Below are 14,582 nucleotides of genomic sequence, written 5' to 3'. Positions count from 1 at the left end.
TTGATTAGCTGTAAAGACTCGCTTTCCAACCATTATTCATTATTCTGTAAATTGAGTTTGTGTCTTTATATGCCCTGTTTGCTGTTTATGAGCAGATCTCCCACTCACCTGACGAAGGAACAGCCTGTTCCGAAAGCTAGTGGCTTTGGCCACCAAATAAACCTGTTGAACTTTAACCTGGTGTTGTGAGACTTCTTCAGGCGTGGTGAGGTCAGCGCGTCGCCGACGCATGGCCCCGCCCCGGCCCCCATGCCTTCCGTGATGTCACAAAGGGCGGTTGGCTGGCAACGGCGAGCTGTTATTGGCGCGTGCGCACTTCCACTCGCCTCCGGTCGGTTGGCAGAAGGAAGAGAGCGCGAGCGACGGGAGGAGGAGGAGGGGCGGCTGAGGGGAGCCGTTCGTCAACTTCAATATGTCGGAATTTGACGCTAACCCGTTCGCGGATCCGGTGGATATCAATCCTTTTCAGGTCAGTGAAAAGAATATCTTTGAATGTTGGGAGTGCCGGCCGGGGCGGGGAGAGTAAACAATCGGGTGCGCCCCCCCCCCCCCCCCGCCACCACCACCGAAGGCCCAGGCGCATTCCTGAGACAACCGAACCTGCTGGGGCCGCTTGATTGACGTGGCGCTCCGCCAATCGGAGAGCCGGCAGCGCCCAGCCGGGGGGCGGGGTCGAAGCGAGGGCTCTGTCAAGTTGCGTTGCAGGCGCACACTGCCTCCTCGCCCTTTTAACCTGGTGTTAGGAAAGTCAGTGTAAAATGCAGCAACAGCAGCAACTTGAGACTCTGCTCCTTACCCCACACTTAAATTATTAGTACCTGGAAAGTACTTGTTTGAAATTTTCCCGCCCCACTTAAATTATTATTTAGAAAGTACTTGTTTGAAATTTCCCCCCTTAAATTATAGAAACATAGAAAAACTACAGCACAAACAGGCCCTTCGGCCCCACAAGTTGTGCCGAACATATCCCTACATTCTAGGCCTACCTATAACCCTCCATCCTATTAAAGTCCAAAGATGTGCGGGTTAGGTTGATTGGCCATGTTAAAATTGCCCCTTAGTGTCCTGGGATGTGTGGATTAGTGGGTAGAATATGTAGGGATATGGGGGTAAGGCCTGGGTGGGATTGTGGTCGGTGCAGACTCGATGGGCCGAATGGCCTCTTTCTGTACTGTAGGGTTTCTATGATTTCTATGATGATTAAGTCCCATGTACTCTTCCAGGAGTCTCTTAAAAGACCCTATTGAGTTTGCCTCCACCACCACTGATGGCAGCTGATTCCACTGGCCCACCACCCTCTGTGTGGAAAAACTTCCCCCTAACATTTCTCCTGTACCTACCCCCCAGCACCTTAAACCTCTGTCCTCTCGTAGCAGCCATTTCCACCCTGGGAAAAAGCCTTTGAGAGTCCACCCGATCTATGCCTCTCAACATCTTGTATACCTCTATTAGGTCTCCTCTCATCCTACGTCTCTCCAAGGAGAAAAGACCGAGCTCCCTCAGCCTATCCTCATAAGGCATGCCAGTCAATCCAGGCAACATCCTTGTAAATCTCCTCTGCACCCTTTCAATCTTTTCCACATCCTTCCTGTAATGAGGCGACCAGAACTGAGCACAGTACTCCAAGTGGGGTCTGACGAGGGTCTAATATAGCTGCATCATTATTTAGAAAGTATTTGTTTGACATTTCTCCCCCCTTAAATTATTATTTAGTATTTGTTTGAAATTTCCCCACTTAAATTATCATTTAGAAAATAATTTGCTTAAAAGTTTCCCCCACTTAAATTATTACTGCCTCGCAGCGCCAGAGACCCAGGTTCGATTCCCAGCTTGGGTCACTCACTCCCCGTGCAAGTTCTCCCCATGTCTGTGTGGGTTTCCTCTGGTTTCCTCCCACAGTCTGAAAGACTGGTTAAGTGGATTGGCAATGCTAAATTCTCACTGGACCCGAACAGGTGCAGGAGTGTGGCAACAAGGGGATTTTCACACAACATTAACACTGCAATGAAGTTACTTGTGACACTGATGAGCTTAAACTTTAGAAAATAATTGTTTGAAAGTTCTCTCTTCTCCCCCCCCCCCCCATACTCAAATTATTATTTGCTTGGGCAATATTTGTTTGCAAGTTTTGCAAGTGATTTTCCTGACAGGGTTGGGTACAGGGTTCTGCTGGAGGCAGGTGCAGCTCATTCCTTAGTAAAGGTCATCACATCACAAGCTATTTGCCCACACCCAGCTCATAATTGTTATCGCGGTTTGATTTCTACTTTAAATCCAACCAGTGTAAAACTTTAAAAGCGTCAGTTGTCACATTTGGTTCTCCAGACTTGCTTTAGTTTTTGTTAATATTGGAGACGAATGGGTTTTACAGCACGGAAACCGACACCAGGGTTTCACTGGGGTGGTACTCCCACTGCTAATCAGCTAACCCTATCAGCATATCTTTTTTTTTCTTATTTGTTCTTGGGGGTGAGTATCACTGGCAAGATCAGCATTTATTGCCCATCCCTAATTGTTCTTGAGCAGGTGGTGAGCTGCCGCCTTAAACCTACTATGTAGGTGCACTTGCATTGCTATCAGGGATGATGTTCCCGGCTTGGTGGCGGCTGAATGGCTTCCTGGAACAATGATATAATTGCAAGTCCTGCACTCTCTCTCACTTCCTTCTCTATGAACGGCATGCTTTGTCTGTATAGTGCGCAAGAAACAATACTTTTCACTGTATACTAATACATGTGACAATAATAAATCAAATCAAAAAAGTCCCGATGTGTGGGTTGGGGGAGTACCCGTGCCTTGGCTGCTGTTGTCCTTCCAGCTGGTGGCGATCATTGGGTTTGGAAGGTGCTTTTGATTTATTATTGTTACATGTATTGAGATACGTGAAAAGTATTGTTTCTTGCATACTATACTTACAAAGCATACTGTTTATAGAGTACATAGGGAAGAAGGAAATGAGAGAGTGCAGAATGTAGTGTTACAGTCATAGCTAGGGTGTAGAGAAAGATCAACTTAATATAAGGCAGGTCCATTCAAAAGTCTGGCAGCAGCAGGGAACAAGCTATTCTTGAGTCGGTTGGTACGTGATCTCAGACTTTTGTATCTTTTTCCCAACGGAAGAAGATGGGAAGAGAGTGTGTCTGGGATGCGTGGGGTCCTTAATTATGCTGGCTGCTTTTCCGAGGCAGCGGGAAGTGTAGACAGAGTCAATGGATGGGAGGCTGATTTGCGAGATGGACTGGGCTACATTCATGACCTTTTGTAATTCCTTGCGGTCTTGGTCAGAGCAAGAGCCATACCAAGCTGTGATATAACCAGAAAGGATGCTTTCTATGGTGCATTTGTAAAAGTTGGTGAGAGTCGTAGCGCCGCGCTGAATTTCCGAAGGAGCATTGGTGAGTTGCTGCAGTGCGCCCTGTAGATGGTACACACCACTGTCGCTGTGCTCCTGTGATCGAGGGAGTGAATATTTCAGGTGGTGTCTGCGGTACTGATGAAGCATGTTGCTTTGTCTGGGGCCCCTCTATTCTTTTTCCATCATTTCCATATCTGGCTTTCCCTTAAATTCATCTATGCCATTTGCCTTAGACGCAGCAATTGGTAATGAGTTCCATCCTGACACTGAGCAAAGAAGTTTCTGCTGAATTCCGTGTTGGATTTTTCAGTCGCGTTTTTATGGCCTCCAGTTCCGGACTTGTCACCAAGTGAAACATCTCTGTCCACCCCGTCAAAGCCATAATCTTAAAAACTTCTATTGGGTCACTCCTGGAGAAAAGAGCCCCAGTCTGTTTTAAGATTTCGCTGATGACATAACTGCAGCGTTAAAATGATCATCCTTGTCAATCATTTTTACACCTTCAGTACCATCAAATCCTTTTTGTAATACGGACTATAGGGATAGTCTGTGGTACTAAGTTTGGTCTAACCAAGGTTTCATACAAGTTTAACACCACCTCCCTGCTTTTCAACACTGATACTCGAGAACTGAACCCAGTTAGTTTGTGTTCGTTAATGGCATTGTTATTTTAATCATGGGGACTGTACTTCTAGATCCCTTTGCTCCTCTAAATACAGTTTTCTTTTGAATATGTTGACATTTATATTTGTACCACAGAGGGAATTGGAAGATCATTGTTGAGGTGGAAATCTAGTTTTGGGGGCGCTGTTATAGGAAGAGTGACAGGGTTACAGTGTGAACCCCCAACCACTTCATATTGTGCATTAGTGAGCTAATTTCTATGATCTCTTCACATCTTCAGTTCAGTCAAACCATGGAGCAATATTTCTTCCCAAAAGGTGGAACTGCGATGGCTGCGCAGTTAAGGCGGTAGACATGGCATCCAATGGGGTTTCTCCATGCAGGTTCGAATCCTGCTCGCAGCCAGTGTGATAGAAGCTGTTTATTCTTTTTGGAATGGCCCGGTGGAGCAGTGGTTAGCACTGTTGCCTCACAGTGCCAGGGATCCGGGGTCAATTCCAGCCTTGTCTGTGTGGAGTTTGCATATTCTCCCTGTGCCTGCGTGGGTTTCCTCTGGGTGCTCCGGTTTCCTCCCACACTCCAAAGATGTGCGGCTTAGGTGGATCGGCCATGCCAAAATTGACCCTTCATGTCAAGGGGGTTAGCAGGGTAATACATGAGATTGCGGGGATAGGGTGGGATTGCTGTCGGCACAGTCTCAATGTGCCAAATGTCTTCCTTCTGTCGGGATTCTATGAAAATACTTTTGAATGCTTTGAGCTTTTGAGCATCTAAGTAATTGCCCTGTTTGGATAGGATATGGTGGAAACCTGGTAAATTGATAATGTGTGCTGTAGATTGACACACATTGTAACTGAAGGCTCCAGTTAATTCAAGAATCCATCCTGGAATATTCTGGCCAACGATTCTTAGTTATTTTTCCATGATTATTTCTATTTGGATTTGAAGAAGGTAAACTTACATCGAAGACAAATGCTGGAAATGCTCAGGAGGTCAGGCAGTATCTGTGTAACACAATGATTCACGTTTCAGATCCCTTAACTTTCATCAGCTAAAATATGTGGCTCAGTCCTGCAGAATTGAAAGAATTTACCACCTCAATTTCAGCAATAGGTTGTCTGTGTGAAAGTTATCGTGCTGTATGGTTGCACCATAATGTTTGTGGAAAGAATAGTTTGGTGCAAATTTGCATGATGGAGAATGGAAATGGGGATTGATCTGAAGTGTCCTTGGAGCAAGCATGCTTACATCGGCGGAGCTTAAAATATAGGCTGATTGAGCTTTGGAGAAAAACACCTGTAGTGTTTTTAAAAAACTAAATATTGTGTATAAGTTTTTAATTCTTTCATGAGGTGTGGGTGTCGCCGGCAAAGCCAGCATTTATTTCCCATCCCTAATTGCCCTTGAGAAGGTGGGAGTGAGCCACCTTGAGCTGCTGGCAATTGACTGATTCAACGTGGGAGGGTCAAATGATAAAGTTTATTGTATTTTTATGAATGAAAGCTATGCGTCAGGTGATGTTACGGTGTCACAGTGGTTAGCACTGCTGCCTCACAGTACCAGGCACCCAGGTTCAATTCCAGCCTCAGGTCACTGTCTGTGTGGAGTTTGCATGTTCTCCCCGTGTCTGCGTGGGTTTCCACCGACTGCTCCGGTTTCCTCCCACACTCCAAAGATGTGCAGGTTAGGTGAGTTGGCCATTCTAATTGCCTCTTAGTGTCCCAAGATGTGTGGGTTAGGGGGATTAGCGGGGTAAATGTGTGGGTTATGGGGATAGCGGAACAGGTGGACCTAGATAAGATGCTCCGTCGGAGAGTCAGTGTAAACTTGATGGGCCGAATGGCCGCTTCCTACCCTGAAGTCACTTGGAGTGTGGAAGGTCCACAAACTGGTTTTCAGCATGATTTAAATTTGTTTTAATCCAGGATTATGTTTGGGTTTTTTTTAAAAATACACACTTTCTACTTTCTGGTTGACCTGTATGACGCAAACAACAATTCCAAGAACCTTGGAGTTGGGCATTGAAAAAGGGAGGAAGTGAGAGGTAAAGATGTGGAGGAGATTAGGAAGGGAATACAAGTCTGCAGCCCGGGCAGCTGAAGACAGAGCTGTCAACGTTGGAGCAGGAGATGTGAAAGAGGCAGAAGTGGGGGGAGCATAAAGATTTTGGAGGGTTCTAGGGCTGGAGGAGGGGCTAATGGGTGAGGAAACCAGGATGGGAATTTTAAAGTTAAGATGTCGCTGGACTGGGAGTTAATATAGATTGGCAAGAACAGGGTTGAGCTGGACTTGGTGCTGGTTAAAATACAGGCAGCAGAGTTTTGGTCGAGTTAAATTTGCTGAAATGTGTAGATGGGAGCCAGCCAGGCAGTGTGATGAATCGCAATTTGACACTACTGGCTTGGACTAGTGTGACATGTGACAGTGTTGATGGCAACTTACTTGAATTATAGAGTGGGTTTGTTATGCAAAAGTAAAATGGAAAGATAGTCCAGCCAAGAATGAAAATGGGAGGGTGACAGATTAGAAAGCTATCCTTGTGGAATCAGGTCCCCCACTAAAATGATATTAGTGGATGCAGTTTTTAATTTCTCAACTCCTCTTTGTGCATTCTAAGCACTAAATTCTTTTGGATTTAGTTGCATATTTGCTTAACCTTTGGTGCATATAGATTTCCTGCACACATGAACTCACAAAGGTGTGTGTGCATTTATATGACAATTTCTGACAATGTATAAAATAAATGAAAATACAGCAATTTTGAATAATTCTTAAGGCCAGAATACAGTTTTCTATCTCCATTCCGATCTCTTCCAAGACAGCTTTGTTAAATTTTGCTTCCCTTAATTTCATTTTCTTTTTTTAAAATTACGTAATATGATCTGACTTTCCAAGCAAGTTAGTTAGAATACAAGTTTGACTGGTTAAATTCCGCAGTCACAACTGGTTCTAGGGTTGGTACCTTCCCTCTCTGTTGCAATCTGCACAGATAACTTTTTGTTCAGAAAGTCTCAGGTGACGCTCGTACATCTTGGGTCCATTTTAATGGGTGGTTCCTTTTCAGCCCCTATAGTGAACACCCTGTTCTGCGTCATTATTTACAAAAGGACAATAATCAAAATGCAACTCCGTGAAATTAGTTTAGCACCAGATTCATCTTTAATGTGATGCTACTTGCAGCTTAATTTACTTTTATGCTCATGTTCATCCCTTCCTCTACTATTTTTTTTTCTAATAGTCATGTCAGGAAAAGAAAGACTTGCATTTATTTGGAGTTTTCACAACCACAGACGTCTCAATGTACTGGAGTTGTCGGCCTTGAATTTTCTTTGTGTGCGCTCAGATCCTGGAGAGGGACTTGAACCCAGCTGCTGGGATATGCTTTCAGTTTTAGTGGCAGTGCCCCAATGTAAAATAATCTCTGCAGAACTGAAGCAAGTATTTAGTTGCCAACACTGTTTGGGCAGGCTGTCGGTGTGATTTTTATCACAGCACTGCTACGTTCCTGCACCATTAATGTTGTTTTTGACTATTCATCATGTGAATCAGAGAATTGTGGTGACCTATTTAATCAGGGCTAGTTTCATTCTTGCCCGATAATTGCTGATAACCGGTTGCCACTGCTTGAAATTTAATAATTTTTTTTTGTTCTAAGTTTCTGTTCCTTACTCTTTCCCTTCCTCCCACTTTTCCCACACCCAAAAGTCCCAATAAAGCCTCCAGCTCAGACGGCCTAATTTGGTGCAGAACCTACCACCTTTCGAGTCTGCGTAACTCTGTACCAGACCACGTGATGCATTTCCTCACTGAGCCATGACTCCTAAGTAAACTGAACAAGTAAATACAGTACTTTGTCATGAATTGTACCCTGTTGGGTATTTTATTTGCACTTACAACTACCTCCTTTTATTCACAAGTAACCTTCGTTAAGGAGCTTCCCTGTCTAGGATGAAAGATAGTATGTTAACATGGAGATGAGGAGAAGCAAACATCTTTTTCCAAAAATATTACTCATTAAATTTGTACAATTATGTAATAATTCCAATCAGTTTCTCTCAATACAGTACATGAGGTGCTTCACCACGCTTGCTAATGCAGATTATATTTACAAGATAGATTTACACATTTTACATCAAACATTCTCTGGTGCTATGGCCTGTGTGGTTTTACAGTTTCCAGTCCCTTGGTATGCTTGGAATGATAGAATCCCTATGTACAGAAGGAGGCCATTCGGCCATCGAGTCTACTGACCACAATCTCACCCAGGCCCTATTCCCGTAACACCACACACTTACCCTACTGGTCCCCCTAACACTAGGGTCAATCTAGCACGGTCAACCAACCTAACCCGCACATCTTTGGACTGTGGGAGGAAACCGGAGCACCCGGAGGAAACCCACGGAGAACGTGCAAACTCAACACAGGCCGGGATCGAACCCGGGTCCCTGGTGCTGTGAGGCAGCAGTGCTAACCGCTGTGCCACCATGCTGCCTACTATGCTATTTCAGAAGGACCTCAGACAGTGACCTTTCCTCACTGAACTCCTGCAGCAGCTGCCCCAACCTTTTGTGCGTCCCTCAACACATAGTCTTGAATTTTGGAATGTGCCAGTCTGCAAGTATGTGCTAGGAAGCAAGGTAACTTACCCTTGCTAACTTTGTTTTCTGACAAATTTTTCAAATGCCGTTGTTATTGGACAGTGAGCCCTCTTTTTAGTTCAAACTGACTTTCATCATCATATCACTAGAACTAATGGCGCATGTTGTAAAAATATTGTGTTGAATACACAAGCAAATCCATTTATGGTACTTATACAGTTACTTATTCCATTTTATTGATCCACTTTTACCTCCCAATTTAATTACATCAGTTTTTCTTTCGGACTCGTGCATGCCAGTTGCTGTTATGTATTCAAAAGCAAGATTTAAAATGTTGTCTGCAGGGGAATCAATAGTTGAGTTTAAAAAGCACATTTATTGCACATTTACAGTGCTTGGTAGAGAGATATCCATCTGCACTTGACATAGCCAGTTTGTGCAGCTAGTGTGCGTGTCCAAATGACCAACTGAATTGCATTAAGTTCATTCAGCCCTGGTATTGGCCTCTTGCTTAAAAAAATTAGTTTTTTTTTAATGGACCAATTATTACTTTTTGTTGAAGGTAGTTTTCAAACCCCCTCCAAAAAGGGGATTCTGCTGGTTCTTTTTGTTGTTTTTCTGTATATTTAATTTGCCGACATCTTATTTCTATTTTATAACTTAACTTGATAGGTAAATAGACGACATCTTTTCCCAGAGGTAGGGGAGTCTAAAACTAGAGGGCATAGGTTTAAGGTGAGAGGGGAGAGATACAAAATAGTCCAGAGGGGCAATTTTTTTCAGAGGGTGGTGAGTATCTGGAACGAGCTGCCAGAGGTAGTAGTAGGGATGGGTATAATTTTGTCCTTTTTAAAAAAATATTTAGACAGTTACATGGTTAAGATGGGTATAGAGGGATATGGGCCAAATGCGGGCAATTGGGCGGCATGGACAAGCTGGGCCAAAGGGCCTGTTTCCATGCTGTGAACCTCTATGACTCTAACTTTCTGTACATGAAAACACTGCTTTGAGTGAGTGACTTGTCTTTGGGTGTTTAAGCCAAGTATCCCAAAGCGTAGGGCCAAAATATTGCAATGGGATCCTCAACATATTTACATTTGAAAATCACTTTTTCAATGAAATTGTAAATAAAGACAATATTAAATGGGCCCCTCAGTATTCTGTAAGTTTCAATTAGATCCCCCGTCATCCTTCTAAACACCATTGAGTATAGAGCCAGACTCCTCAACTGCTTCTGATATGACAAGTTCTTCATTCCTGGGATCATGCTTGTGAACCTCCTCTGGACCAAAAGGATTTGTCAAAAGATGAGATTGCCAGGAAATGGAGTTGCAAAGGAAGCACAAGTTGTTTAGTCCGGCAGGCAAAAAACATCAAACAACCCGAAGGATTTGTCAATTCACAACTGGTACTTTACTGAGTTTTTTAAACTATCATTTGGATAGTTGGAAGGATGTGCTGGCCTTGGAGGAGGTCCAAAGGAGGTTCACAAGAATGATCACAGGAATGAAGGGTTTGTCGTTTGAGGAGTCTGGGTCTATACTCGATGGAGTTTAGAAGGATGAGGAAGGATCGAATTAAAACTTACAGAATACTGAGAGGCTCAGATAGAGTGGACGTGGAGAGGATGTTTCCATTAGTGGGAGAGACTAGAACGTGAGGGCACAACCTCAGTGAAGGGACAATCCTTTAAAACTGAGATGAGGAGGAATTTCTTCAGCCAGAGAGTGGTGAACCTGTGGAACTCTTTGCTGCAGAAGGCTGTGGAGGCCAGGTCATTGAGTGTCTTTAAGACAGATAGGTTCCTAAGGGGATAAGGGTTACAGGGAGAATGGGGATAAGAATCATACCAGCCATGATTGAATGGCAGAGCAGACTTGATGGCCGAATGGTCTTTTGGATCAGTATTACTCTCCAATGCCTACAACACCTTAGAAAACACCAAGCATGGAACATAATTTGGAGACAAATTTATGCATCATTTCTGGTTGGTGGATCGTCACAAACATGCAATAGTTTTGATCCTGCTTTGAACTTTAATTAAGTTTCCACACAGTGCTGAGATGATGGTGAACAAAACATGACTGCCACATCTCTGGCTAATACTGCACTTTGATTTTAAGTAATTTTAACAATGTTTATTAAGTCATTCACTTCATAGTAAAGCAGAGTTCACAAACCTTCCTTCCAGGCTGCCAAAAGATAACAGTTAGTTCTATCTACAAAGTACCGTGGCGGGCAAGTGATTGTTGAGTTGTACACAAGGGAAGTAGCGTTGTGCTGTTAGGAATTGGAGTAGTTCACTTGATCTTTCTGTGGTATTGGATGTTTTTATGTTGCAAGAGGATGTATCCTTAATTTTTCTTGCTCCCACATAGAATGCCTACAATGCAGAAGGAGGCCATTCATCCCATTGAGTCTGCACCGACGAGCAATCCCACGCAGGCCCTATCCCCGTAACCCCACATACTTACCCCATTAATCCCTCTAACCTACGCATCCTGGGAGACTAAGGGGCAATTTAGCACGGCCAATCAACCTAACCCGCACATCTTTGGACTGTGGGAGGAAACCCACGCAGACATGGGGAGAATGTGTAAACTCCACACAGCCAACGACCCGAGCCGGGAATCAAACCCGGGTCCCTGGAGCAGTGCTGACCACTGTGTCACCGTGCTGCGAAAAATAGTCGCTACCTGATTGTCTTCAGCTGGAGGGTTTCATTTGAGGCATGATTTGAATTTCAGACTAATTGACCGTAAGGGCTGTGTGAGGACACTACAGTTGAACCTGATCATGTGCTCACCTAGCATCGACATGCATTCTTTCTGTGGGTATTGCTCGATAGGAATAGAATCTTAGTTGCATTTTTCCCCTCTCCTCAATCTGGATTGATGTGACTTATTGTTATACCGAGGCCATTTCTCTGTCTCAGGATAGGCTATGATTGAACCTAATGTCTTTCTGGCCTGGTTGGTTCAGCTTGACACTGCTGCAAAAGTTTTTTAAATTAATTGAAGTCCATTTTTAAAAATCTGATCCATTTAAGCATTCAGAAAGGAATTTCAGGACTAATAATCATAGAATCTGCTACAGTGAAGAAGAAGCTATTCGACCCCTCGAGTCTGCACTGACTCTCTGACAGAGTATTTTACAAAGATCCCCGCCCTATCCCTGTATTCCACACATTTACCATGGCTCCATCTAGGGAGGCACAGTGTTTAGCACTGCTGCCTCAACGCCAGGGACCTAAGTTTGATTACTGGTTTGGGTCACTGTCTATGCGGAGTCTGCATGTTCTCTCCAGGTGCTCTGGGTTCCTCCCACAGTCCGAAAGACGTGCTGGTTAGGTGCATTGACCTTGCTAAATTCTCCCTCCGTGTACCCGAACAGGTGCCGGAGTGTGGCAACTAGGGGATTTTGCAGTGGCTCCACTGTAGTGTTAATGTAAGCCTATTTTCCTGACTTCATCTGAGTTTGTTTATTTGGTTTGACCTAAAAAGAGGGCAACACTAATAAATAAACTTTAACCTATGCATCTTTGGGGCAATTTGGCATGGCCAATCCACCTAACCTGCACATCTTTGGACTGTGGGAGGAAACCCACGCAGAAACTGGGAGAATATTCGAACTCCTCACAGAAGGTCACCCAAGGCCGGAATTGAACCTGGGTCCCTGGAGCAATCAAAGTACCATAAAATAGGGGGAAGAGACTCTGAGCTGTAGCACAGCACAGTCAGTAAAGCAAATTGGATGCCTAACTATATTTCACAAACAATAGTATCATGCTCTAGTAAAACTATACCTTGACTACTGCGTCCAATTCCAATCGATAAGCTGAAAAGGAGGTATTCAAACCATGAGGCATTTATCCCAAGTAACGAAGAATTGAGGGTGAAAAAGATGGCAGGAGCCTGGCCTTTCAGCCTTCAAAAGAGGCAACTGAGGGGTGACCCATGGGTGGCATGGTAGAACTGTGGTTAGCACTGCTGCCTCACAGTGCCAGGGACCCCGGTTCAATTCCTGGCTTGGGTCACTGTCTGTGTGGAGTTTGCATGTTCTCCCCGTGTCTGCGTGGGTTTCCTCCGGGTGCTCCGGTTTCCTCCCACAGTCCAAAGATGTGCGGGTTAGGTGGATTGGCCATGCTAAATTGACCCTAGTGTCAAGGGGACTAGCTAGGGTAAATGTGAGGTTACAGGAATCGGGCCTGGGTGGGATTGTGATCGGTGCAGACTCGATGGGCCGAATGGCCTCCTTCTGCGCTGTAGGGATTCTATGATTCTAAGTAGTGAATGGAATGGGGAAAGGTATATCTCAGCACTAAAGATGAGCCAAAACGTGAGCGGTCACATGAGTGAAAGGCGAATTTAGGTCACTTTTCAGAGAGTTCACACAAACAATGATCAACTTGCAAGTACAAATTGGAGATGAATAAGAGGGAAAGGAATTAAATTTAAAAATATATAAATGGACGATGTGTTGGGATGACTGGTCTTTCTGGATGAATACCCCAAGATAATGCAAGCAGCCTTTTCAATCAGTGTTCCTGGGATTCACTTTTTAATTTCTCTTGATTTGCATTGTCGCTTGCTTTACCTTTGAAGCCCTGGCCAGAGGTTGTGGAGAAGAGGAAATTGAAGGATCTCCATTAACAGCTAAGAGAATTAATTCAGAATATTGGGGATTTATTTATCTCCGCACTGCACTAAACCTGTTAAACCTTCCGACGCATCTAACTTTAATAATCAGAAGCAGTTACTAACCAATAGTCATCAAAGCAGGAAGGTTGTGGGGGGTGATCAGCAATTTGCAATCGTTTAGTTTGTATTACAAGATGATATGGTTCGGCTATCGTTCTCTGCTTTTTCACCTGAACTGTTGATCGCCTGCTTGTGCATCTTTTCCCCAGATGTATGTTGAAGTTTAAAACTGCAGATACTGAGTGCATAGAAGTTTAGAAACTAGAAGCAGGAGTAGGCCATTCGGCCCTTCGAGCCTGCTCCGCCATTCATTTTGATCATGGCTGATCATCGAATTCAATATGCTCACCACTTTCTGGGTGAAGAAATTTCTCCTTGCTTCCATTCTAAAAGGTTTACCCCTTATTCTCAAATTATGACCCCTAGTTCTGGACTCCTCCACCATTTGGGAACATTCTTTCTAAAACTATCCTGTCTAACCCTGTTCGAATTCTATAAGTTTCTATGAGATTCCCTCTCACTCTTCTAGACTCCAGTGAATACAATCCTAACCGACTTAGTCTCTCCTCCATATGATGGACCTGCCATCCCAGGAATCAGCCTGGTAAACGCTCACTGTAATCTCTCTATAGCAAGATCACCCTACCTCAGATAAGGACACCAATATTGCACACAATATCCAGGTGTAGCCTCACCAACACCCTAAACAATTGCAGCAAAACATCCCTATCACTGTACTCAAATCCTCTCGTTATGAAGGCCTTCTTTACTGCCTTCTCTACCGGTGTGCTTGCTTTCAGCGACTGATGCATGAGGACAGCAAGGTCTCGCTGAGTATCCATCTCTCTCAATTTACAATGTGCAGTGATCGAATTAGTAACCTTATTTAGAATATTAATTGAAGTCGCGAGCTAATTTGATCTTGGGTTAGAAAGTAAAATTCCCTCCCCGGTATTTACAGTAATGATCCAATTTAGCATTAGTTTTATTTTTAATCGTTCCAACAGTGCTGTACGTGCCAGCTGTTAATGCATTTTGTGAGGCTCAAACAGCTTGTCAATGAGGGTATAATTACTGCTGGTGTTTATGATACACAGTTGAATGCTGAAAGATCTTTGTTCAACCAGCATGCTGATGTTGAAGAAGAATAAGACATTTGTCTTGTGATTGAGTTTGGCAATCTGAGTGCGAATGAACAGAACTAAAATTGAATTAGTTTAATCGAGGTACCTCATGATAATTATCCAGTGTTGCTTGCTGAAATTGTATTTGCATGAATTTTGGCTGAAAAATAAATGAAATACT

General features: G+C 43.9%; 1 protein-coding gene across 1 annotated transcript in view; it reads left to right on the top strand.

The window, feature by feature from the left end:
- Window positions 1-251: 251 nt before the first annotated feature.
- The window catches only part of LOC144480531 (secretory carrier-associated membrane protein 2-like), a 41,290-nt gene continuing 26,959 nt past the window's right edge, over window positions 252-14,582 (top strand). The window contains exon 1 of the mRNA XM_078200095.1: window positions 252-469. Within this exon, the coding sequence (XP_078056221.1) occupies window positions 413-469 (57 nt within the window). The 5' untranslated portion in view covers window positions 252-412. The remainder of the gene's footprint in view (window positions 470-14,582) is intronic.

Source organism: Mustelus asterias, chromosome 29, assembly GCF_964213995.1.
Source record: "Mustelus asterias chromosome 29, sMusAst1.hap1.1, whole genome shotgun sequence".
Classification (NCBI taxonomy): domain Eukaryota; kingdom Metazoa; phylum Chordata; class Chondrichthyes; order Carcharhiniformes; family Triakidae; genus Mustelus; species Mustelus asterias.
Note: the sequence above shows the minus strand (reverse complement) of the source record. Positions and strands in the feature narration are given on the sequence as shown.